We start from the raw sequence: 25,919 nt of genomic DNA, 5'->3' as shown, positions 1-25,919 counted from the left end.
TCTATTTAAGGCCATGTGAGGATTTTATAAGTGATATTGATACAGTTTCACTTTTGCATATTTGTTCAACTCCTATGACCCAAGCTTTTGTCTGGTGTGAATGTATTATTTCTCACTTCTATTTGGGTTAAGTAAGGCCTAAAATTACAATAACTAATCTTGGTCTTTGTACAGGAAGTTTATTGTTTATTAGTTTTATGATTACTTTATAAGTTATTAGTGTTATCGTACATAAAAAGCAGTGGTTTCATCCAAAAAAATTTGATATAATTTTACTTCAGTAGCTACTGTAGAAGTCTTTTGCAGATGTTCCTAAATGTGTCCCACAGCTCAAAGTTTAAAAAAATGAAGTATCATATGAGTACACAAAGTCTCAGGAAGATTATCCATAATTCATACGATACAAAAACTGAAATCTTATCAAGTGTTTTTGTCTTGTTTTCAGTAAAAATTGTCTTATTATACTTGTTTTTTTCTGTAATCTATACTTGATAGTCCCAAAAAAGGTTGTTTCAAGTTATATAAAGACAAAAACGAGGTCTGAATTGCTTGAAAGAAGTAAAAACAAAAAATCTGCCAGTGGAACAAGAGAAAGGAAACTTGTATTGGGACATCATTCTAGTTTTAAGCAAATTTTCCAGCAATTTTCTCTTGTTATTTACTTGTTAAAAGCAATTCAGACCTAATTTATGTCTCTAAACTACTTGAAAAAAAGACATTTTTCTGGACTAGTCAGGTGAATGTGGCTCATCTTAAGTCTATAAAGACATTTTGTATCTATCTATCTAAAACACAGATAAGCTGTTCATAATAATGTTCAGTTATTCTGCAGTGGTCTGTTCAAACTTGAGAGTCTATCAATAAAATGAAGAGTGAGGTTACGTTAGCTCTGCTTGGTGAGGTTGGGGTTGGTAGATGAGCTCTGATAGGACAAGATTTATGAACATTACACGCTACGTACACATACATGTCTCTGAGCTCCGGGCTGTGAGGAACACTTAACTAGTCTGCTCACCTTCTGGACATTAGCGGCATCGACAGCAGCGTCGTTCCCCCCCCCTGGAGAGTACAGCAAGCGGTCACACAACTCCATTAGAACCGTTAGCAGGCATGGCTCACCTACGTCATCGCGGAGCGTCTGTTTACATGTAGCATGCGCTCATAAAAGTCGTCACAATGAGACACAGAGAGCACTGCTACAACTTTAGAGATTTTAAAACGGTTGTCACGTCGTTTTGAGCCCTCTAACACCCCGCTATTGATTAAAATGATCGTCGAGAAGTGCGCTCGTGCTGATCTGACGTCATGGATCACACACGCTGTCCGCGAGCTTGAGCACGTTCATAGAATGAATCATACTTATGGTGCGTTCGAGGCAACCCGTAACTCATAAATTCCCCACCTGTAACTCGTGAAAATGCCCTGGAACAGCAGTCGAACTCGTAACTTACGACCCGTGAACTCGTACCAGATCGATGTACACCGAGTTACGTCTTGTGACGTCAAATCTGTGCCAAAACAATATGGCAGCCTCTATGGATGCGGTGGTGCTGCACGTGACACACAGTGAGAAAAAGACCTTACAACAATGTAAAGTAAATTTGAAAGTTGCAATCACAATTTACACACATGATTATGTACAATAATCTGATATGTGTCCGAGACGGTGGACAAATGTGTCACTAACACGAAATAGCTAATAGAGAGCGAGGGAGAGAGAGAGAGAGAGAGATCATCACTGGGCTACAAGTGTAAACTTCTATTCTGATGTTCACACATTGAACATTGGCAGCAACTCTGGCGTTCAGTGCATTAATTAACAAAAAATACACTTTAAAATAACGACATATACCGTGAAATATACATTAAATGCCTCATAAGCCGTTTCCCCTCCTCCGTTTCTCTTAAATAAAGAACTTACAGGCTCCTTTGGTATTTGAAATGACCAAGAATTTCTGCCATGCTGGTTTGTTTACATCCTAGAATTCCTTGCGCTCAAACCGAAGTTGTAAATTGCCTGGAACGTTTTCAGGTCGGAACTCGGAGATTTCAACTGGGAAACATACGAGTTACGGGTTACCTCAAACGCACCATTAAGCAGTGCAAACTTTTGGTCACACTGGCCAAACAAACTGCACTGCGAAAAACTGTAATTTTATCGAGTGTTTTTGTCTTATTTTCAGTGGAAAATGTCTTTTTAAACTTAAAATGAGCCACATTCGCCTGACTAGTCCAGAAAAATGTTTTGATTCAAGTTTTTTTAAAGACAAAAATGAGGTCTGAGAAAAGTTACTTGCATTAAGACAGTATTATATTTTTGAGAAAATTTTTCTTGTTTCAGTTGCAGAATTTTTTAACTTGTTCCAAGCAATTCAGACTTAATTTTTGTCTTTAGACAACTTGAAACAAGATATTTTTCCTGGACTGATACGTTGCATGTGGCTCATATCAAGTGTAGTTCGTGATGGGCACCGCATTAGGTACTTTTAAAGGTACCGAATTCTGTCAAAAGTACCATGTTTAGGTACCTAAATGCATCCTTGTGACTTTGAGGGACTGGAAGAGTAGGTAATTTTCCATGCTGGCCATGAACACAGCATTGCAAGGTTATATAATGAAGAATAGATATGTGAAGTTAAAGAAATTTGAGATTTTATCACTACTAACTTTTATTAAATTGACAATTTTTATCACATGAACACAAAAAGTACCGGAAATTGGTACCGTTGAGCACCAATACCGATTGCCAGGTACCGGGCATCGGTACCGTATCGGTTCAATTGTGAAAGGTACCCACCCTTAAGAGTAATGAGACAATTTTTACTTGAAATAAGACAAAAACACTTGATAAGATTTCATTTTTTTGCAGCTTTGCCAGTGTGATCCTGTCCTTAAAGAGAAGATCTGGCCTCCAAAACAACCCCTTAAGAAGAGTCATGTTTTTACGACAGTGGGTGATGGTACTCATGGAAAACGGTGTCTTAATCCCAGAAAAACACTTCTGAGTATTGCCAAAAGACTGTCCTTACAGCACTTTTTAATACGAGTAAAAGTGGTGCTTTAAAAAACAAACAGTAAGACTATTGCATAATGTTTCAGTTAAACTCTCATGTTTGCGTTCTGAAACCTGGCAACACAGATAAATCAGACAAAGGACTGCCTTAGAATCAGAGTGTTTACAACTTAATATGTTTTGTATTCATTGTTATCTATGTATGTAAGCTTCAGGTTACAGAGTTGAGGCTGATATTTGTGAAATCCAGCAGCTATTGTGCATACATCAAAGGGAACTGAAATTGCTTCTGCTTCTGTAGTAACTGGCTCCCTTTGCAACAGTGGCTGAGGCTCATGGGTATTGTAGTATGCGCACGGCCGTTTGTCAAATCAAGCTGTTGCAGAAGGATAAACCAAACACAAAATTAAATCATGCATGAGACTCTGTGATAACTTGTGTTCTCATGTGGAGTGTTTTTTGGGTGTGTCTGTGGAGAAGCTCTGAGGTTATCATTAAAACAAAAATCTGTCATGGGAATTTACAGTGCAGGGAAATCCTCCTGAAACCTGAAGCTCCTCCTTATCCAGAGAGCTGTCATATGCTGTGAAAAAAAAAAATCCCACATGTTCACACAGCAGGACATTTTGTACTGTATTCAGCTGCATGCAGCCCAACCTGGAAAATAACTGACAAACTGGATCCTGCCTCAGGCGAGAGCGGTGCAGTCTGAAAGCACGGGGAGGGAGTTCTTGTATGGATGAGCTCCTCCAAACAAGCCCCGCTGCATGGAGCTGGGTGCTTTTATTTTCTGTGGGTTTCAGTGTTTTCTTGCCAAGCACATCATGTGGGGTTAATGGGTTAATGGATGGCCCCGAGAGATTTATTCAACCTAATCCAGCTATCACGTAAGACTGTACAGGAACAGGAGTGGAGAAGAGTGAAAAGTGACCAAGAAAAGTAAATATTGGTGAAATAATTCAAGTTTTCACTTTGTGATAGGATTAAAGACCTGATGTTGAACTGACCTGAGCTTCAATACAAAAAGGAAGCAGGACAGGGCATTTAAATTGATTTACACACACACTGAAAGCTGACCTGACAGGAAAAGTGTGAGCATACCTTTTGCCCTTTAGAGTTTCCTTCCTTGGCAAACATAAGGAAAAGCGAGGCACCTGGTTTCACGGCACAAAAACATGATTCATCACCATGTGACAAAACTGGGGCAAATCTGGGAAGCTGCCAACCAACACTTGACGCTCAGATCAAACTAGGACTCTTGATATTCATTCATCCTCACTCTCTTGCTTCCCTTGTGCTTTAAACTTCCTCATACTACATTCTCCTCATCCTCATAGCTTTAAAAGACTAAAAAAGTGGGTTTAAATGCATCTAAAAGTCGAGTACACTCTGCTTTTGCATCCAAGTCCTCTAAACGTGTGAAAACTGGTGCTAAGGACACGTCTTTTCTAATTTTAAACGCAAAAACTCCCATGAGACACAGCACCAGAACCTCACAGCAAGGTCATAATTATCACATTTTAAGTGGAGCGGATATTTCTGTGGCGGGGATGTTTGGCGATTCAGCCTGTGAGCAATGCAAACTTACCAATCTGCATCAGAGTCTATTTTGAACAGCCAGCTGCCACACCGGCCTGCTGGGAGTATACACTCATTGATTGTTTTAAAGGAATGGTGAAGCAAATGGTGTTAATGCACGTGGCTGATGCACACACACACACACCCAGCACAGTCCTGGAATACTCAGTAACACCCCTGACTGACAGCACAGGCTCCTGTCCCAGCCTGTCGTACTGGGTCCTGCCTCCAGACTGGACTGACGACATTTCGAGAGCGAGGGATCGCCTGTGTGCTTTTTAATGCTTCACTGCTTCTATTAACCTTTAACACAGCTGCAGAAACAACGACTGCTGAGACGTTAAAGCTTTGTGACTGTGGGGGAGTTTGGGTGCTCTGGTCTGGCTTTGTGTGTGAAATGAAAGGCATAGAGCAGGAACTTCACCTGTGTGAGTTAGCTTATTACACAACATGCAAATGCAGCTACCTGGAAAACAAATTGGCAGCCGCCACAAGCAACATTTACCCAGGTGAAATACAGGTCACCTACGTAAGTGACATATTTAGAGCTTATTTTCAAAGCAAGCCTAAAAAAAGAATGTTAAAGGGTAAAGTCTATTTTTCCTCCTTGTAGATTCCTATAAAAAACTCAGTCATCAAGTGTGATTAAACATCATTGTGCCATCGCAACAGACTGATGAAATCCTGTCAAAGTGGTTCATTTTCTGCAGTGTTACATGCTGTGTAAACATAATCTGCTTCTGACCAAGGAAAGGTTCTCCATTAGGGGGCGATATGGGCAAAATATGTCAGGATGTTTTGTGGCAGGATCAGGATCTGGATTTAATCAGGATTCTTTTTCATATTCAGACTATTTTGAGCTAGAAACAACATTTATAGACCCAGATATTTCTTATACTATGCTCTTGGCTACTTGATTTGAATGTTACCTCTGATGCAATTTCTTTGTTTTTTATGGACTACTTGTCAACAGGGTATAAAAGTTTACATTTGAAAATAACTTGTTCACATCCTGAAGAAACATTTCTATATTTCATAGTGTAAACATACATTAACTTCAGTAATTCAATATACTATTTTTTTCTTTTTTGCCTTTTTACTCAAAATGTTAGTAGGTTATTATTTAACACTGGTATCAGATCAGTATCAGTTGATATCGAAAGCCCAGGTTTGGTATCAGAACCAGAAAAGTTGGATTGGTGCATCCCTACTCTTTTCCATTTTTGCATTACTTCATAACTTTAAGCTAGTCTTGTGTCCTGGAATGCATTTCTTCAACTATCACATTCACATCAAGATAAAAACCTTTAATAGAAACACATCGGCTGTAAGAGTTGTTGAGTTTTTTTCCAGAATTTCCTCAAAACAAAGCAGAAAATTTCAGAAACAACTCAGTCATATAAAGCAGGTGGTCTATTACTACCCATGGATACTGGGAGATTGGACTCTGAATGTGATCAGTCTGTCTTCAACATGTAGTCCACCTGTGATCTGATCACGCAGAACAGATAAGTGGTGATAACATATACTCAGTGAGCTGCCACTGAAGGAAAAAACAGTCAATTCAGCACATGTAGTGTATGAACAAATGGGAAAAGAAAGCTGTGATGTAGTTTAAACTCATTTAACTGAACCATCGGGTTTCAGGTATGTTCCTACAACAATACAGTCAATGTCCAAGTCGCAAAAATGTACCAGAGGAAGATTTTTTAATAATGCGTAGAGTGAGGATTGACGTTTAAAGTGTTTTGTTTTCTTTCTGGACACGCCTAGCATCACACGTGATGGAAAAGGATAATTATTCCTGTGGTGTCGCAACTCAGCAGGTCTTCAGGGAGAACCGGTGTGTATTTGTCCTCTTTAAGGACACACTAACAGATGTGATCACATAATATTTGCCCCCATTAAGATTCTAACCTGATTCTTCATTCTGAAGTACGCCACTACCTGCTGCAGAAATGCTTCAAGCTCGTGAATAATAGAGCGACATCTTCAGCTTCAGCATTGCTCTGTTTTATTTTTTTAATAAGCAAAACATCATCTGTCTAATAACAATGTGGCCAATATGGACCAACTACATCCGTTGTTTTTTTACCCAAACATTTCTGTGAAAATCCAACACATATGCTCTATTTCAAACTTGTAAACTTCAAACGAAGTAACAATCTAAAGTGCTCTTAAAAAACAAGATATAAGCCTGCAAACAAACTGATAACAATGTATGATAATACTTTTCTTTAACAAAGAAAGTCCAGTGTAAAAAAATGAACAAATTGTGATCACATGAAATAAACTGGTGTAATAACCTTCAACCATTTACCAAATAATCCCTTCAACGTGTCAAAAACTTCTCTTAAATTATTTTTGGTAATAATGTTTTGAAACAGCCTTTTATGAAACATACAGCTTCCTTAACTTCTGTCACCCTTCCAGCCCCCAGACCCTCAGAGCTCTTTGATCCATATAAAAACTCTTTGTCCACACATGTCTGAAACTTTCTCATCTTCATACTGTATTCCTTTTCACGTGTCACTTCCTGATCAACAGCATCACCTCAAGACCAAGGCCGGGAATCCTACATCTCAATTTAAGGACTGATAAAACTCAGCACGATGAATCTGGACCTGCAGGACAGGATCCTTTGTTTCCTTCATATAAAAACAAAAGTCACAAGTCTCTCTTGGTTCAGCTTTATCTCTTTTTCTTCTGCTGTCGGAGCACCTTTCTCCGTTTTAGGATCATGTCATGGAGCCTCTCCAGGCCCTCCCTGAGTCCGTCTCCTATGATAGCACAGGCTGGCTGAAGGTGCCAAGGGGTTGCAGGGCCCAGTTCTTTCAGTGCCAGCAGTTTCTCAATTTCAGCGAGTCCTAAAGAGTGCCTCAGGTCCTGTTTGTTGGCTACCACCAGCAGTGGCACCCCCTGGTTCTCAGATGTCTTGGCAATTTTATGAAGCTCCGTCTTAGCCTCCTCCATACGCTCTGCATCCACAGAGTCCACCACAAATATGATGCCATCCGTGCATCGTGTGTAGGATTTCCACAGGGGGCGAAGTTTCTCCTGACCGCCTACATCCCAGAAGTGGAAGGTCCCCGTCCCGTGGCCGCCCAGAGACAGTTTCACCTTCTCTGCATTGAAACCTTTGGTGGGCACCGTGTTCACAAACTCGTTGAACTGCAGTCTGTACAGAACAGTGGTCTTCCCCGCAGAGTCCAGGCCGAGGATGGCGATGTGAAACGACTGGAAGAACGGGATGTTTGAAAGGACGCTAGGCTGCTCTGACAATCCGTTCCCCATCTTTCCTCATGAGGAAGGATTGGTGATTTAGGAGATCTGATCCAGTTGTCTGGCAATAATCCTCAGAGTTGATAATATTCCAGAACGTCTGCGGCGATGACCTAAAAACATATTGCAGGTTATTTCGGGTGAACCATGGCTCACAGGAGCATTAAAAGTAAACTGAGTAACTTTGACAGCACAGCCTCAAGCATCAATAAAACAATACCAACACATTAAGTCTAAAATAATCTCCAATCTGCTTTCAAGGTATGACTATGTGACCTGTGTGACCTAAAGTGTTGCTCAGAAGAATCTCACGTAGAGAAAAGTCAACGACCTGAGTTCTAACTTACATAACAAAATCCATCAAAAGTTTGACAGTTAAAGCCACCGTAATCTCCTGGTCATACCAGAACAAGGAAGGCTGATGCAGCCAAACACTGCCTGAACTGATTTCAGAAAGGGCGTTTTTTATAGCTTAGCAGCATTTTTTTGTAGTTTCGGTGGATTAACCACCATATTTGATGCAATAAACAGCAGAAAATCCACATATTTTATGTATCTTTCCATAAATTTACATTACGAAAGGGATAATGAACAGAATTAACCATTAAGGTTGTCATTTAATGTCAAATACCTTCCACCTGCAGCCATTAGATAGGTCACAAATAAACAAGCCACAATAATAAATCATCAAAAAGCAAAAAAACCAACAACATGAGATATAGTTATTAGAGATGAAATGATTCCTTGAATGATTCAAGATACTCGATTACAAAAAATACTCGAGTAATTTTCTCCGCCTCGAGGAATCGTTTAATTTTTAAAAAGATCAAAGAGTGATATTTCAAATAGAGCTGAGGCAATATTAAGAGAGTTTTCAGACCCCTAGCAACTAGCAACAGATCTAGCTTCTTTTCTGGAGTTTGGAGACTAATGGGTCATTCTACGAAACGGGTCCGTAACATTTGATGAGATGTACAAGGCACAAAAAATGTGTAAAAGTGTGTTCACAAATTTTGGAGCTACCCAAGCAAGTGCTCTTATTGCCATGCTATATTAGAAAATTCTATTTCTTAAAGAGAAAAACTTTCATTTGAAAAATAACTGCTCTTTAAATAAACAAAAATGTTTTTTATCCGATTACCCGATTAATCAATGGAATTTCCAGTAGAATACTCGAATACTAAAATATTTGATAGCTGCAGCCCTAATAGTTATGATTACCCATGCATGCAGAAAAAGACTTCAGTTATTTTTATTGGTTTCTTAAAATGATACGAAAGGAACAGCATAGTTTTGGAGTTGTTTTGTGCTGCTATACAATGGTTTTTACATGCAATAACTTCTAAAATGGCTAGTGGTGTTAAAGATGACCACACAGATTCAATCAAAGTCCAATGTAGTGCATCATTTACCACAAAGCAACTTTATGACCAGGAAATGAGCCATATGTTGTATTTGGCCTGACATCAAGGAAATACAAAAGGTGTAGGAACGCAAAATCTATTCATTTATAATAGAAATAAAACATTTTTACATTAAATTTCATCTGGAGTCAAATAAAATCACAAGTACAACATAATGTCAATATCATTTACTAAGTTAGATCCATTTATCTCACATGATGCAACCTTTCTATAGAGGCCTGGATGCTTAATTTGCGTTATTGTCAATAAATATACATTGGACAACATTAAATTGTATTGAAAAACAGAACATAAGCAAGTGTCTTTTGTATCTATGAATGAAATTTAATTCGCAGAAGACTGACAAGAAGGTGAACAGACGCGTTTTTATGTCCTCTCTGAAACTGGTCACCTACCAGTATGAGCATTCTGTGAATAAAACATTCAATTTAACCTTGTCAGATAACAAAAGCGTATTTTTCCTAGCCTCGAAACAGCATACAAATCAACTCACTTGGTATTTCCACCTCGTATATCGACGAGACGACGCAAATCCTTCCCAGTAACAGAAACACTCCCTGCTCTGTGCTCGGTGTACCACTGTGTGGATCTACTGCTGATGGCACTGCTGTCAGCCTGGCTCCACGCCCACACTAACACTGCGGACGCACGCGATTGGCCGCTGGTCTTCGTTCGTTGTCAGCTGATTGGCTTAAAAAGCCTGTCAATCAAGTGTCTGCCCGGGAACCAGGATCACCTGTTGCTCCGTCATTATACTTTTACACATTAATTTTTTATTAGTTTAAAGCCTCTGACAGAGTGGTGAGTCAGTACTTGAAGTCACTAATACCTCAAAAATCACCGGAGATGCGAAGAAGGTACACTTCATTCAAACTTATTACTGTGAATGCTTTAAACTGTTAAGAAATCTGACTGCCAGTAGGTTTTTTTCTAAACTAATGTGTCGTTTATTACCGTTATGGGCTGCTAACTTGGAGATACAAGACTTTTTGACCGTGTAGCCTCAAAATAAATTAGAAATGCTGTTTAATTTCCCAGCCTTATCAACCGTATCGCTTGAGGTGTTTCGTGCCTCATATTAAACCCACAGAAATCTTCGAAATGGTCGTGAATAAGTTTAAGTAACCAGTGAACGCTAAAGGAACGTAACTTACCGTTAGCTCAGCGCGTGAAGGTAGCTTGTTTTCCCTTTCAGCCCGCGTGCGTGTATGGAGTAAGTGTATGGGGCTCCTCTGCAGTCTCAGCCCCGCCCCTTTCATCCGCGTGTTTTTCTTTGAAATGATTGGTCAGGGGGGCAGGAAAAGCACCACGCGCTGACTACAAGCAGCCCATCATGCATGAAAGATAAACAGAAACGCCTAGGAGCCACTATCTTACATAAAATGACCGTTTTTCACAGTTGGAGGTTGATTTTGGTATATTTTTTACAGGAAAACAAAGTCAGGAGTGTGAAGTCCTCGCAGAGCTCCACTGATTTTCTCTCGAATGAATGGAAAAGAGGTATTTTACCTTTATATATCATCACCAAATAAGCTTAAAGCGCCTATTTAATCTTCTAACTGATAAATAAAGACGGATTGTATTAATATTTCACCGTGGGTAACGGTCATGTACTCAGAAAGGCTTCAGTAGTCTTTATAAATGGAAATATCTGATGAAACACAATTATAACGAAGTATTGCAGCTAGAGGTGGGCAGATCGATCCAAATATCGATAATATAGATACCAACGTTGGTATCGATATCAAATGATACTGGTGTAAAAAAGATCGATACTCTAATTTTTTTCTCCTTAAAAAAAATTAATGAAAATAATTTTTTGCACTTTTTTTTAAGAAAAGAAGTCCACACAATTTTTTTACTGTTGTATTGTTTCTGAACATAAATGTTTATCATGACACTAAAGTATTTTGTTGTCACCTTTAAACTTTGCCCAAATTCTGTCCTAGATTTTTACAACATAACCAAAAGAAAAATTCACAAAAACAACTTAAGGTCAGCAGTTTTATGAAACATCAACCTTAAATATCAAAAAGTATTGGTATCAGTGTCGGTATCTGTGATACTGGCCCTGTGTTTACTTGGTATCGGATCGACACCAAATTCCCAGTATCGCTCACCTCTAATTGCAGCTACAAAATCTTAAACCCCATTAAATATCACATATTTATGATTGCAGTGTTCATTTTGAATTCAGAAAAGGGCCAACATGTTAAAAATGTTTTTTTTGTCTTAATTTAAACTATATGTAACATTTCTTTTAAATAGACTTGTACAGGGCCCTTGCACTACTCGTCACATTCACTGACCAACCTTCTGATTAAAACAATGACGCAAACACTAAAAAAACAGTCAGCCTCTCTTGTACACATCAAGAAGTTGATAAAAGACAGTTATTATGAAATGTATAAAAAATGAAAAGGTTTCCTCAGCGGTATTCCTTTCATTTATACAATATGCACAATATAAAACTGGGAGCACACCACTTGAACCAGTTTTTAAGACTACTAAAACTAAAGCAATGGCAAAAGAACGCTTCATTTTCTCATCAACTTGCACTGATCATGTAATATATGAATAAAAAAAATCATATTGGAGCCAAAAAGTGTTTATATTCTGCACTTGACTTCTTCATATTCCTTCCACCACCAATAATGGAGGCTAAGCTTTCATTTTTAATTTCATTCCATGAAAAAAATCAGTGAAATGATAGAGGGGATTGCACTAGGATTACATATGGCACCCTTGAGGTCTTTGGGTTTAATGCAGCAACTATTCTTTTCATTTTATATTTAGCCCTCGAGTTATGAACAGATGACTCAAGCATACATGTGCAGCTATTTCAGGAATGCCTCCAACATGGACGGGCTTCACATGTTTGTCATACTTGGGGTACCAAATGAACAGCTGACAGTGGGTTGGCAGGGTATTAAATGCAATGCTATTATATTTATGTTTTCAGTAATTTGTTAGAAGTATGACACATACACATTCTCGATCACAAGTCAAAGACCAAGACTCCTGAGCAGTCGAGTCACTTTCAATTTGTTCCAACATAAATCTTAGTGTTGTGTGGTCATGTGAAACTACTGTAGATGACATCAGAGAGGGAACAGATGACTTCCCAGGTTGTAAATGTGAGAAGACCTTGACTTCCCAACAGTGTTGTAAATTAAACATGCATTAACAGGTTTTTCCATTAAACATTAATCTGAAAGGCAATGAGTAACTTGTCTCCAGACAAATAGAGTGAGGTAAAAGTTATGTGTCCCTGATAATGGTGTTTAGTTTAAAGGGCCAGCAAACTTCAGCAATATTGAAACATCCACTTTTACTGATGTAGCACAATGAATTTAATTAAAAAATACACCCATCTCTATTGTTTTAGTTTGGGCCTATTGTTTCAGCCCATGTTTCAAAGATATGACAGTACAAAGCCCAGTATGAACATTTAAAATACATTTATGATAAAGACAGAGTCATTCCTTATTACTCCATGATTTTGAAAGTTTCTCCTCCACACGGTCCAAGAAGGCACTGTACGCTTCTCTTCTTCGCCTGTGTCTCTGTGAAGCAGATATTCAATGTCAGTACTGGAAAAGATGTGACTCCAAAGTGCTGAGACAGCCGAACCAAAGTCAAGAGAAATGAAATAAAAGATTTTTCATAATTGGAATATGTTTCAAAGTGGCAAAACAAGCTTTTGATGAATCATTTTTCTGCTTTATCAAAATGTTAGCAGAGTTTACCTTCTCACCAGGTGAAGATTTATTTACTCATAAATCCATTAAAACCCCTATTTAAAGGGGACATATCATGCTTGTTTCTCCTTTTCACTATGCCAGACTAGGATGCCTGTAAAGCATTTCTGCCCTCAGTACAAGTCATTTAGTTCCTTCATTGCCCCACAATAGCGTTCTCAATATCCTCAGTTTAGGCCATTCTGAAGATCTCGTTGAAACGCTCCGTTTGGAGAATGACCTCCAGTAACCTCGCAACATCACAGCCCTTTGTGCTCTGATTGGTCAGTTCTGTCAGAGGGGCGGAGGGGGTAGAGCCAGGGGGCGGTTTTTGCAGCATGGCAGTATTTACAAAATCGCCATATTGGATGGAGTAGACCGAGCGAGTTTGCTGTTTGCCAAAACTTCACTGTAAGGCGTTGAGAGCACTAATAAAATGGCAGCGTGTAGGATATGTCCTTTTGTATTGGACCCCGAGTCAGACCCGGACGGTTCTACAGCTCAGGAGGAAGAAAATCCACCTGGACACAGATCATCTCAGGACGCTTCAGTGTGGTGAGTCAAAGCGGTACTGTAACATGTATAGTTTATACGTGGAAATATAGGCAGACTTCACCAATAAACTATTTCTATAACAGGGCTCCATCCTGCTCCTTCACTTTTCTCTGTCTGTTTTATCCATCATGCTGAAAGTGTAGTCTAAAGATCGCCTCTACCGTCAGTTCGTCACAATGTTATTACCGCAGCATTATTGTGGTCCAGGTTCACAGTGCATGTCAGAACAAGCAGGCAAATATCACAGTCTCACAAGTATTACGACGTCTGCTTAAACTACAGTGTTTTAACTGCTAATTCACCATGTAAAGCCGAGCTGCTCAGCAGAGCAGAGTCCCTGCATCCAGCATCTGAGGGGGGGTACTCGGCTCTTGGTGGGTGTATCCCTCGGTGGCGGTTGTGTGACTAACTGACATCACAGAGGAGAAGCTGCCTTATCAGATTACTCCAATAAAACGAAAGGATCTTTGTGTCGTCACGACGGTCAAAATTTTGCGGCCAATTGGCAATGACCTATTTTCAGAGGCATCAAATCTCGTTCTAGGATATCAGAAAAAATAAGACAAAAAATTGCAAAACTTTAAGCATCAGCATCTGAAATGTTGTGAAAGGTCAGTTAAAAGGAGCATGAAGGGAAAATGAAGTGAAGCATAGAAGTGGTTCATTGTGTAAACCAGAACACCACTGACTGTGTAGGAAGCTGATTTTGGAGGCCAGGTTGCCTCAGGCAGAATCAGCCTTGCATCCCATTTTGGTTCTGGAGGTTTGAAGGTGTCCATCTTTGTCTTGTAGCTCCTTGAGGTGCAGTTGGACTCAGAAATTGTGGTTTGAACTGGAAAAGAATATGTGGATTCATTCAATCATTAGTGAAAACTGTTACTAAGTTACACAAAGATGAAGGGATAAAGTTATTTTTACTTACTAATATCCAAGCTCTTTAATTTTAATTTCAGGTTTCCAGGATCTCTCTCATATGTGGTCACTACGTCTGGAAGGTCCTCATCGAGCTGAGATCAGTGATGAAGAGACAATGGTAAACATTTTAGTGTTGTGTTTTTCGCCATCTTGTGGTTGAATTGAATATTACAAGCACCATTACTGTTGTTTAACTGCTGTAAAGGTGCTGCGAAGACTCTCCTCCAAAAGTTTTACAAAGAAAACCCTACCTTAAAATGTTTTTAACAAAGTGCTCAGCTATATTTATAACTTTTCCACAACATATTTCTGTTTTCAGGTTCACTCACCGGTCTGAAGTCATGTGGTTTGGGATTCCTGTAAGGCCCAGAAGGATACTTCCCAGTCCTGACAAACATCAGCTCAGCCTGCTGAGCATCAGGAGGTCTGTACGATGTAATGAAATGGACAGGCTTCTTCTTCTGGTAACTCTCATTTAAAACTGTTGGTAAAATCACGTTACTTCTCTAATGAGGATGAGAACCCGCTGGAATTGAGTCCTTTTTTCTTTCCGTCTTCTGGGGGACGAGTAGAGATCGATACAGTCTCACAGAGAAATCTGGCGGCTTGATGCTCCACACATCACGTTGTCTCTCAATCTCTGGGAGTTTTAAGCTCTGGCTTCTTGCTAAAGAGAGTTCCTGGTTTGCAGAGAACTGGGCTTTGTCTTCGAAGCTGATGAAGGTCAGCGGACGCATCAAACTGTACGGTGCCATTTTGACGAGTGCAGCATCAGCCTACCCAAAATAACCTCCTGTCTACTAGTCTACTAAAGTTTGGACTCCCGGTTTAAGCTTGTTGAACTGTTTGTTCTCATGTCAGGGAGCAAAGGGGTTTCTTCAGGAGGAAGCTGAACAGTAGCACAAGGCCTGTTGACAGAAAACACGTAAAAAGTGTTGCTTGGTTGCTTCTTAACAAAAGGAATCAAGTTAAGGGGGCTGAGCTCAGCAGGGTATTCAACAAAAGAAGGAACTTAGCAACAGTGCAAACAAATTCGCCTCTGAATAGATGACACCTCCTTACTACACACACTTCTCAAATTACAAAAATAAAACAATAGATTTTTGTATAAATATCCCTGCATGAAGAAAGGAAAATCAGCTGGGACATGCCTGTGACAATATCCAGCTGATATTCATGTTTACATATTTTATTTAGGATATAAGTTCACAAAACTTACCAGCACGAAAACAATAACTCTGCAAGTGTTTACTGGTGTAGCTGCACAGTGACATGAAACTATTTCAAACTAGAAAAGCCCTCAGACAGCGCAGACCTCCGCCAAGCATATTGTGATTCTTACACAACACTTTAGTCCTACTTTAATGTTATACTCCCTTTCAGCAGACTGTCTGCTACAATTTTACGATAATTTGTGTCCTGACAGTGTTGAAAATTTTTTATGACCCAGTACATATTTCAATATTCCAGATCTTAGTATCCAGAATATTGCCAGGATCTGGATCGTACTTTTACATCTGTCAGAAATGATGGTGACCTTGTCTTGTTTTGTTTTGCAAAGCAATTCGACCATTTATGATGGAGTTATATACACATATGGTGAAAACGGCCCTATCGCACAATGATAAAGAATCCTTTAAAAAAGTCCTGGATCCAGACAGTGATCCAGATCACCTCCAAAATATAATCACTTCTTTCATATTCCATTTTGAACATTTCCTGAAAATTTCATGAAGACACGTCCGTTAGTTTTGAGTTATGTTGTTCACAGACAAACAAAAGCCCAAAAACATGGTGGAGGAAATGACTTAAGTTCAACATAATGTGTCAAAGAGTTGATTGATGAGATTAGCAAAGGCAAATAACACAAAGTTTTCAAGTCCAGATCTCACTTTTTAAAGAATGTTTGAATCTTCTTTGGTCCAACTTCTTCTTTGAGAAAATATAAAAGATACTGGAAAGTTGACCTTATGAAATCTCAGTAGTTGTGAGAGTTTGGTCAGTTGGCTGAATGGGTAAAGCCTGTCTTTGCCGAAAAAAAAAAAAGAAATAGAATAAAAAAAAATATGAACAATTTTTGACATTTTCAAATAGCAAAAACCAGTATGTATTGTATACTTAGATTGTATAAAACATGGGCGTAGTCTCCCAGACGTCACTTGTCTGTTTCTGAAACAGAAAATGAAGCACACTGGCCATAACCAAAGTGCTTCTTGGCCAAATTGGTAGTGGCAAGTGCTTCTTGTAAAGCTATAGGGCACCTGTCGGTCACGTACTTCCGGAGCCAGCCTCAAGCAGACACTCATATGTCAATATGTCAGTAAATAAATAATTAAAAAAATAAATGAACAAACAAATGTTTGCTTAACATGAAATTGTGGTAATGAAATTAATACTTCAGGTAAATAACACTTTCCCCCTCTTGTAATGCTAGGATACTACCACCAGGTGGCAGCATAGCACTCAACTGGCAACAGTCCTTAACATAAAACCTTGAAGCTGGGATAAAGTGCCACTTTCACACCCCTCTACTGTTTTCTTTTTTTAAGCCTCCCTTAAAATTGAAACAGAAGTTAAATCTAAAATCAGCAAATAGTTGAGTGAAAAAGTGTGAGTGGGCTTCGTTATACGATAAACTGTCTCTAACTCAGCATATTTCAGCAGCTCCTTCAATGTTAACTGTGATCTCTGGAGGCAGGCTTGGAATTGGCATTCAGACATGATGCTTTTACCAGACTCACACTGCAATCACCCTGAAGAAACGGCTGTTCAATGTCCGTGTGTTGCTACTTGAGGCATTTTTACTACTTACCAAACCTCCAAGAAAAGGAAGGGAGAAGAAAAGGGACTGTTTTTGCGTCATTCCAGTGGCACTATTAATATTAATGTTTCCCTCGTTTTGCTTTCTTGAAAGTTAGTGCGCAAAGGTTGAATTTGCAGAAATGCCCATAAATGTCAAAAACATGTTTAAGTAGGGCCTAGTTTGTAAGATGTGAGGATAAATGTCAGATTTCAAGGCTACAAAAGCTTCAAATGCACCCAGAATGAGCAACATGCTGTTAGGTTGATCATTGTTTTTTCAATTCATAGCTTTTTTTAAACGATCAAAGGTTGTCGCAGTTACAAACTTGTAAAAATGTGGCCATCCAGTGTGTTATGAAAGGTATTCACAGTAGAAAAACAGGATCATCAGAGGTCAAAGCTATGAGAGCCACACATTAAGCTCCTTTATATAAACAGAGATCTGTATGCAGCAGGGTTTTCCCAGACAGTTGTTGCAGCGCTCACTTTGTTCGTACCGACTCTGACAGCTGACACAAGGGGGCAAAGGCAACAGGAAACCCGAGCTGAGACCAAACAGCGCCTGTGGAGGAGCTGACCTCACTGCCCCTGTTAAACCAGGAGCTGCCACCTTCAGAGGCTTCTGCCGGCCGCCGGCCCCTCGACTCTGTGTCTGCAAACTCCAACCATTGTGTCCTGTTACATTTACAGCCGCTGTGCAATCAGCAGCTCAGCTGAAACAATTACAGCAGCCTTTTGTAAGACCGCACAGCCAGAGATGCCAGAGTTGACCCTTTCCTTTCAGTGGCCTCGGAGTCATCTGTGTGTCACTCTGACGACATGATGGAGCCTAATTGCAATGTTGTCCGAACAGAGGTTCTCAAATAAATCAAACTGGAACACGAAGAGAGAGAGAAGAGAGCTCATAATCACATCTGCGTAACTGCTGAAGGAAACAGAAACCAACTGAAACAGACTGACCAAGACAAGCTGATGAAACTACCGGCCTCATTTCTCCACTTTCTTCTATTCCAGTCCAAAACCTGACTGTGTGTCGGGACCTCCATCTGGTTTTCCTGTTGTTTCAGCAAAGACACAGACACAGGAGCAAGTTTTTAACAATTTCAGCAGAAGCTCTAACTTCCTTTGGCTCTTTGCATTCGTCTAAGGTCGGACAGAGGAGGGCACACACCGTAAATCAGTGAAACCATAAAGCATTTTGTGTCAGACATATAGATAAATCACACACTCTCACATTTATTTCTTGTGTTTTATTATTTGATGGGGATTCAAACCTTTTTTTTCTTTCAGACTTTCTTTCCTGTAGGTTATTCCTTCATGTAAAGGGAGGAAGTCGGTGCCTTCCCAGCTTAAGAATAGTCTAAATTATCACAGAATGAAGCTAAATTGTACAAATCATCAACATTGCTTGGACATTTGTTTGTCAAACATTTTTCAACCATTTGACTTTATTTGAAGACACAGGAAAATTCAAAAACCATGTAAAAAAAAGCTGCTTAGCGGGGTGTGTATGAACATATTTGTGGTCATCCTCAAGGAACTTTTACAGAAAAGCTGGTGTGTACCTCCACCTTTAGTTTCTCCACACTTCTAACTTAATGACTGTTGATCCAGCTCCCAGTTCTGTTTGACTTTGACAGGATTTGAAGGATTTCTCCGTTTATTGACCGTAGACTGTTCACACATTGTTTACATTGTTGGTGGATAGTGTTGACTGGTCAGTCTGGGTCGGGGTATGTGATGGGAGGCTGGATGTCGGGGGAGGAGGCAGGAATAGCTTGTGTCATGACCCAGCTGCTCTGAGGTCATATTTGTCTTCTACAGTAACCAAACACAACGCTGTTCCCTCTGCAGCGCACACCACTGACAAAAGAAACCAGCAACCAATAGAAAGAGTGTTTTATTTTCCCCAGATGAGGAAAGTTAAGAAAGTCAAGTCAGTTTACTCAGACACCTATTTGGGCCTCCAAGAATTTTCTTTTTTGGTACATTTAGAAAACAAGAATCATATTTTCAAATCTTTATACTTGAATTAATTCTCCCAACATTTCAGACTTAGCATATCAAACCTGTCCCTTAGGTGTCTCTTGATACCAGATGGTCAGTTTTCTACAGTGTAACATACTGCGTAAACATTAGCAAACTCTGCTTCTGACCAAAGAAGATGTTCACCATTAGGGGGGGATATTGGGGAATATGTCAGGATGGTTTTATGGCAGGATCACACTGGAAAAAAATGAAATCTTATCAAGAGATTTTATCGTATTCTCAAAAGAAAATGTCTTTTGAGACTTAAGATGAGCCACTTTCACCTGACCAGTCCAGAAAAATGTCTTATTTTAAGTTATTTTAAGACAAAAATGAAGTCTGAATTGTTTGTAACACGTTACAAATTATCTGCCAATAAGATAAGAGAAAAGTTACTTGTATTAAGACATTATTTTAGTTTTAAGCAATTTTTTTCTTGTTCCACTGGCAGATTTTTCTTTATCAGTTACAAGCAGTTCAGACCTCATTTGTCTCTCAATAACTTGAAACAAGACATTTTCCTGGACTGATCAGGTAAACATGGCTCATATGAAATGTGATAAGACAGCTTTTACTTAAGATAAGACAAAAACACTTAATGAGATTTCTGTTTTTTGCAGTGTAAGTGCGTTCACACTGACAGTATGGAAAACACAGTGCACTCATAACGGTCAGAAAGTTGAGTATGAAACGGTGGACACTCACCCTCATTGGTTGCCATATTGTCCATGTAGACGAATGGGTGGGCATGGATCAAACAGTGGTGTATGTAATCAATGAAAAGCACAAGAACATCTGTGAAGGGTTGTGAAATGTGATCAGAGTTTCCAGGAAGTCCAAAGCCATATTGTTGGATTTGGGACAGCGCAAAGATTTTGTGCACTGATCAAATAAGTGCAGAGTGTGTTGACACCAAAAATACCCATGAATATTTATTTTCCTCCTTGCGGCTGTCCCCTGATTGGGCCATTAAGCTTTCAGCCGCTGAAGTTGTACAGTATTGGAGCTTGGCAAGATGGACATGCAGGATTTCAGACAAGGAACCATGCAAGTCCATCTAGATTTCCTCAGAGTGGCCTGCCAATGGACACAGAGAAGCTGATGGAAAGCAAATCACACAATCTCAGGCACATGTCCTAAATTTTGGTTATGATGAAATAAGTTCTCGTTTTTTTTCAGCAAGTTGGCCTTCAATAACAGCTGTTACTTGTCGTGGGAATGGGAGTGTCAATCATTCATTCAAGCTTTGTTCCTACTCAGATTACTTCATTTCTGTTACAAAGCAAACCACAACTGTTAAAGATGGGTTACTAACAGCAGCTTAAAGTTGCGATGAGGTCTTAAGACTTTTTGAAAGGTTTTTTAAAAAGTCTTGGAAAAGTATTGAAATTGACCTCAGCTTATACCCAGTTTGGAAGCAAATCTGGGCCATGTTGGGAATGGGGCAGGCTTTGAGTCTCCTCACAAGCACCCATAGGGTGCCCGTTAGTCACATAAGCAGAGCTGTGCCTCTCATTGGGCGAGCTTGTGATAGCAATATCTTCTAAACCGCTGTTGGAAAAAATATGTGTGTGCAGTTAGTGAAATTTATGATTCAGACCCAAGACATTTTTTGAACCCGACTGTAAATTAAGTCTCTTTATTACCTCCATACGACGTCTATTGGCCAAAATCTGACTTAACCAACCATTAAAAAATTGCAGCCTAAACTCTTTCAAAAGGGTCCCAAGAAAAATTACAGAGAGGCACCATCACCCCTGGTACTAACAAACTTTTTTTTCTTTTATCACAAGTAAACAGACTTAGATAGGCTCTAAATAAAAGACATGCGCAGTTGCTGAATCCTGTTTTTGTGTTTTTTCTTGCAGATAATAGAAAGAGAAACAACAGCACTGAAGACGCAGGTTGTTTCAGTGTTTTTGTTCTTCTTGCTGCTCTACTCTCTGGTGTTCCTTTTATGCACTGTTCAAGTCTTTGAAGTTGTATAAACAGTTTCCTGTTGGACCAGAGGTTAAGGTCATTGCATATACCAGTTAGCTCCCTTTGCATCATTGAGCTGATATCAAATCTCCCGGGGAATAGGAGTGCTGCTTTTTTCCCACATCTTCAAAGCTAATTATAACGAGAGAAAATTGCACATAATGAGCTCATGTGTGTAGATTTAAGTATTAAATGAGGCAATTATCCCTATTTGTTTACCACTATTTGCTCCCTGGATGCTACTTGAAAGCTACGAACTAACACGTGTTTTGCACCGATATTTTCACTTGACAGAGATTTGTGTTTTCGATCCAAGAGGCTGATTTGGATGTAACTGTTGGTTGTGTCAGAGAAGGCATGAGAACAGGGAGAAAGTAGGTTTTCACCTGATGGCTATTCCAGGCTCTTAGCAGGTTGATGGTCCAGGAGATTTACGAGGGAGGCGTTGTATCCCTCTGCTCAGAGGAGCCTCCCAAACAAGACAGTCAGGCACCTCCATGTTTCACTGGGGTAGCCTCCTATGACCTGCAATGAGGCTTTTGCATTGGTATCTATCTGACCTGGTTAAAGGTTTATCCTCCATTAATCACAGAATATTGTCCTGCTGACTTTATTTTAGCTCCATAGTTTACTTTAATTGTCCACTTTATGTTTGGCAGAGTTCTCAGTCTGAGTAATGACACTGCAGCAGTCTCCACTTCGCTTTTACAGTTCGTTTCCTCTTTTCAGCAGCCAAAATCAGCTCAATCTGCTCTTTGATTGGAAAATTCTGGCAAATTTTTGATCAATGCCTCATCACTTCACTCTTTTTTCAGACTAAAGTGTAAAAAAATCAAGCCGCAGCTTCTGAATCTGTGACTATTCACAATTTTCCTGCATGTTATGTTGCTGCAAGCTAAATGCAGCTTCAGGAAAAACATTTTGAAGCTGTCTCTTTGAGCTCTGTGAACCTGGAACTTCATGGCTTCATCACTTTTACCGAAAAAATGAATGAACATGTTGTTCCCTGGCAAGTAACTCATAAAATCCTCTGTTCATTTGTGTGTAACAGACAGAAAAAACACCTGTAACACTCTGTCCCTTTTCCTCTTAATCAATCATCCTCAAATGAACGAGCCAAGCTTTGGTACAGGTAATATCAAGCTGTCACTCCCTCTGTTTCTCATTTCCTCCTCTTAAAGAGATCAGCCTCAGCTCTTTGACAGAACAATCAGCTGCAGCTCCTCAGCTCCTGACAGTGAAACTCGATATCCGTGTAGCACGTCTGCAGTTAAAAAATGTAAAACGGAGCGGTTGGGAAAAGGCTGTGAATGTGATATTTAGCTTATCCAGAATCCCACTCTTTGGCTGACACAGTTTCCCTGAAAAATGCAGCATGTGGGTCGTCTGTTTTAGTGGTTTGGAGGGGGTGACTAATTAAATATCAGCAGCTGGCCAGAAGAAGACCTCCGTGATTACACCATGAGTCTGTTTTTTACTCTTTATGAAGAACAGAATAACAATCTTTGGTTCAGACGGTTCCCCAGACTCTCTACTTCGTTAGAAATCCATAAAAATCCATTTTATTATTCTGGATTACCTTTGTGTTAGTCCTCACTGGACTCCTTGAACAATTTTTGATTGTGCACAAGTTCTTCTATTTTGATGAAAAAGTTGGTTTAAACTGAATTTGATAGTTTACAAATTATTTCAACTGTATTTTGAATTGAAAATGGTGAAAAGACAACTTATCAAATACCGAAACTGTAATATGTGAGTGTTTTAGAAAGAAAACTTTTATTTCAGATTTGATGCTAGTAATATAAAACATCAGGTGGATCTCTCTTCTCGATTTCCTGAGGTGTATTTAGACCTGGACTGTTTGGTCCACTTTAAATGGACTAGGGTTCGTTTCCCACGCAGGTGCAGACTTTTCATGCAGGTGTGAATAGACACAAACGAACCATGGTGCGGACCAAACAACCGGACCAAGACCCACTTTTTGAGGTGGTCTCAGTCCGCTTCCAAACGAACTCTGGTGCGGTTCGTGGTTCTCCGGTGCAGGTCTGAATACAAACCAAGGTCCATCCGAACTAACTACAGGATACATGCGCCTTTTGGGCCTATAAAGCCACCGTGACCTAACCGTCTTTGGTTCATACCTGATCCTCTGTCTTCTGATTAGCCACGTTGTTGCTAGCATGTTGTGGGTCAGGGCATGCAGAGCATAGCGTCTCCTTGCTGCGATCATTCGTCTTTGCTGTTCCAAAATTTGAAACGGTGCGTTGTTAAGCCTGCTTTGAAGGAGCTGCTCTTGAAACTGAAAATGATTTTGTAGTTCTAATAAGAGCACAAACACACGTTTACCTCCATTTCCAGTTCTATATTCTGTGTGCCGCCCTTTGTCAGTGCTGTCCAATGAGAGCACTGATCGTCACACACGTGGATGTGTTTACAGAATATAGTCCACTTGCAAAAAGAACAATCTGAATATGAACCGCACCAAACGAAAAAAATAAAGTCTGCTTCTGGTCCGGACCAAACAAGTGGACCAAAGGACTTTTCTGGTCTGAATACAGCCCTAAATAATTGTCAGATTTTTATCATTCCAAAGGGACGGTTTCCACTTTGCCCCAGGCTCAGACACCTTGTTAGCATTATTTGATTGTGCTTATAAGATTTCCTTGTTGCATGATACAGTTTTACCCTGTAGTTGTGGATGCAGATCAACAGACTGTAGCTTTGACGTGAATTTTACCTGGTGGTGAGGTGATTTCCACTTTAGAGTCATGTCTGTTTTTAATGCAGTGCTACCTAAGGCCAGAAGATCACATCCATACACTATTGGTTTTCAGCTTTGTCCTTTTTTTCACAGAGATTTTTCCAGATAGTCCACAAATTCTCTATTTACTCACACATTCTCTCATGTTGAATGAACCCTTTCCCAACTTTTCTTCTAAGACAGCTTCTCTGAAGTGTCTTTTTCATGTCTAGTTTTGCTACTAACCTGTTGACTATAAACCCAATAGATTGAAAGATGTCTTCAAGATGCTTTTATATATAGTTTTACAAACCTTTTCATTGTTTTGATGCCTTTATCCAAACTTTTTAAACCCTCTGAAGACATCAAATTTGATTTTCATTGCACAATTTTTTATCAGTTTCAGTATTTGGATTATTGTCTTTGGTTCAAATGATTTTTAAACCTTTAAATACCTTTTTTTTTTCATCATTCTTTATTCCCCCCCCTTGAACCGGGCTTATGTTTAACCTTAGTGAAACTGGAACCAAACTATTAGACTTGGATCATTTTGATTATTGTTTCCTTTCCTGTTGTATAAGCCAGCATTGCAACAAATTGACAAAATGTTTATTATTATTATTATTATTATTATTATTATTATTGTTGTTATTTATTATTATTATTATTATTATTATTATTATTATTATTATTATTATTATTATTATTAATTTTATTTTATTTTTATTTTCATTTTTTTTGGGGGGGGGGCTTAAAACTTGTTTTTTAAATTACAGATTTATTGCGAACTTTACTTTAAAAATAGGAAATTTGTTAGCAAGTAAATCATATGGAAAATTTTGCTTGGCTGCTTAAATAAACGCGCAAAGTTTTACCTCTGAAAAGACAAAAAAAAACCTGATGTGGATACGTAGTTTCATAATCAAAACTGAAGCTGCTGTTAGTTGCCTGCTGTTAGCCAAGTCTGCTGCTGCGGTCTCAGAGGTGCTGGAGGTCTGGGTCATCAGAAGGTGTACCGTCGATGCCCCTCCTAACGCTCTGTGATGCTACAGCCTGCAGCAGTCTGTGACCAGCCTCTGCTCCTCAGCGTCTCCGAGCAGCCTCCACTCACTGTCCTCCGCCCTAACCTCCTTTAAACAATCCTGAAGTGGTTCCTGGAAGTGTTAAATCCTGCTCTACGTTTTACGGTTCGGATTACGGCATCGACGGCTGCGCTCGTGCTGAGAGGACTCGGGGTAAGACGGTGCCAGGGCTCGCGCTGTTTGGATTCGATGTCGCGCGCTGGCCGCTGTAGGACGATGACACTTGGAACAGTTTGGAAACTTCTTCAGTGCGTCGTGTTTTTACTTCCTGATGCAGTGCAGGCTCAAACAGGTAAGATCTGTGCTTTGAATATTCAGATCTAAGCAGTTTTGGCGCAGTACGAGTGTTTACGCACGGCTTTTACGCATCTCGTCTTACTAGTCTTAGGTGTTCGTGTTAGTTTCCCTTTCTACCGCAAGTAAAATCAAAACTGGGCTTAGAATAAAACGACTCAAAAACACCAGGATTACTGTCTTATCCAACTCCTTAGACTTCTGGTAGTTTTCATCTGCTATCAAGAAGCTTATATGTCCTCATCCATCATGTACCTGTCATCCAAGGCTACATACCTCCAAGTCTCATGGTCAAAGTTAAGATGTATTGTGCTGTCATGGAGAACAGAGGAAGCACCAACTCTGACCAGCACAGGGGATGTGGACTCTCTGAGCTCCTGTCCAGCTCATGAAGATTAAAGAGACCAGGTGCTGGGAATAAAGATGGATGTCTATATGCAGCTCTGACAGCGCCTGTCGTCCCCCTCAGCAGCTCGTCTGCCTGTC

General features: G+C 39.6%; 3 protein-coding genes across 4 annotated transcripts in view; 1 reads left to right on the top strand and 2 right to left on the bottom strand.

Moving 5' to 3' along the window:
* Positions 1–6,588: 6,588 nt before the first annotated feature.
* arl4aa (ADP-ribosylation factor-like 4aa) lies at positions 6,589–10,562 on the bottom strand. Of its 2 annotated transcripts, none has more exons than XM_074682561.1 (2): positions 10,452–10,562; positions 6,589–7,986 (listed from the first exon to the last, which is right to left on the bottom strand). In XM_074682561.1, the coding sequence occupies exon 2, from the start codon at positions 7,883–7,885 to the stop codon at positions 7,283–7,285; it is 603 nt and encodes a 200-aa protein (XP_074538662.1). In that variant the 5' UTR covers positions 7,886–7,986; positions 10,452–10,562; the 3' UTR covers positions 6,589–7,282. The 2 variants fall into 2 exon arrangements, with proteins under 2 accessions (XP_074538662.1, XP_074538661.1); XM_074682560.1 differs by lacking the exon at positions 10,452–10,562 and adding an exon at positions 9,791–9,925.
* A 1,411-nt stretch (positions 10,563–11,973) lies between these two features.
* On the bottom strand, positions 11,974–15,408 carry cunh7orf78 (chromosome unknown C7orf78 homolog). The gene is given in 4 exon segments (XM_074684123.1): positions 11,974–12,863; positions 14,282–14,424; positions 14,515–14,599; positions 14,837–15,408. Coding segments are annotated over 4 exon segments (741 nt in total). The 5' UTR covers positions 15,263–15,408; the 3' UTR covers positions 11,974–12,776.
* Positions 15,409–25,336: 9,928 nt separating this feature from the next.
* Positions 25,337–25,919, top strand: part of vwde (von Willebrand factor D and EGF domains) — a 31,046-nt gene continuing 30,463 nt past the window's right edge. Inside the window, exon 1 of the mRNA XM_074683623.1 lies at positions 25,337–25,431. Within this exon, the coding sequence (XP_074539724.1) occupies positions 25,356–25,431 (76 nt within the window). The 5' untranslated portion in view covers positions 25,337–25,355. The remainder of the gene's footprint in view (positions 25,432–25,919) is intronic.

This window comes from Halichoeres trimaculatus, unplaced genomic scaffold (assembly GCF_033239565.1).
Source record: "Halichoeres trimaculatus isolate MK-OKI-2021-1 unplaced genomic scaffold, fHalTri1.1 fHalTri1_scaffold_12, whole genome shotgun sequence".
NCBI classification, from domain to species: domain Eukaryota; kingdom Metazoa; phylum Chordata; class Actinopteri; order Labriformes; family Labridae; genus Halichoeres; species Halichoeres trimaculatus.
Note: the sequence above shows the minus strand (reverse complement) of the source record. Positions and strands in the feature narration are given on the sequence as shown.

What these genes read in the sequence shown, in the direction of transcription:
- arl4aa (XM_074682561.1), bottom strand. Translation starts at nt 7,885, where the DNA reads ATGGGGAACGGATTGTCAGAGCAGCCTAGCGTCCTTTCAAACATCCCG.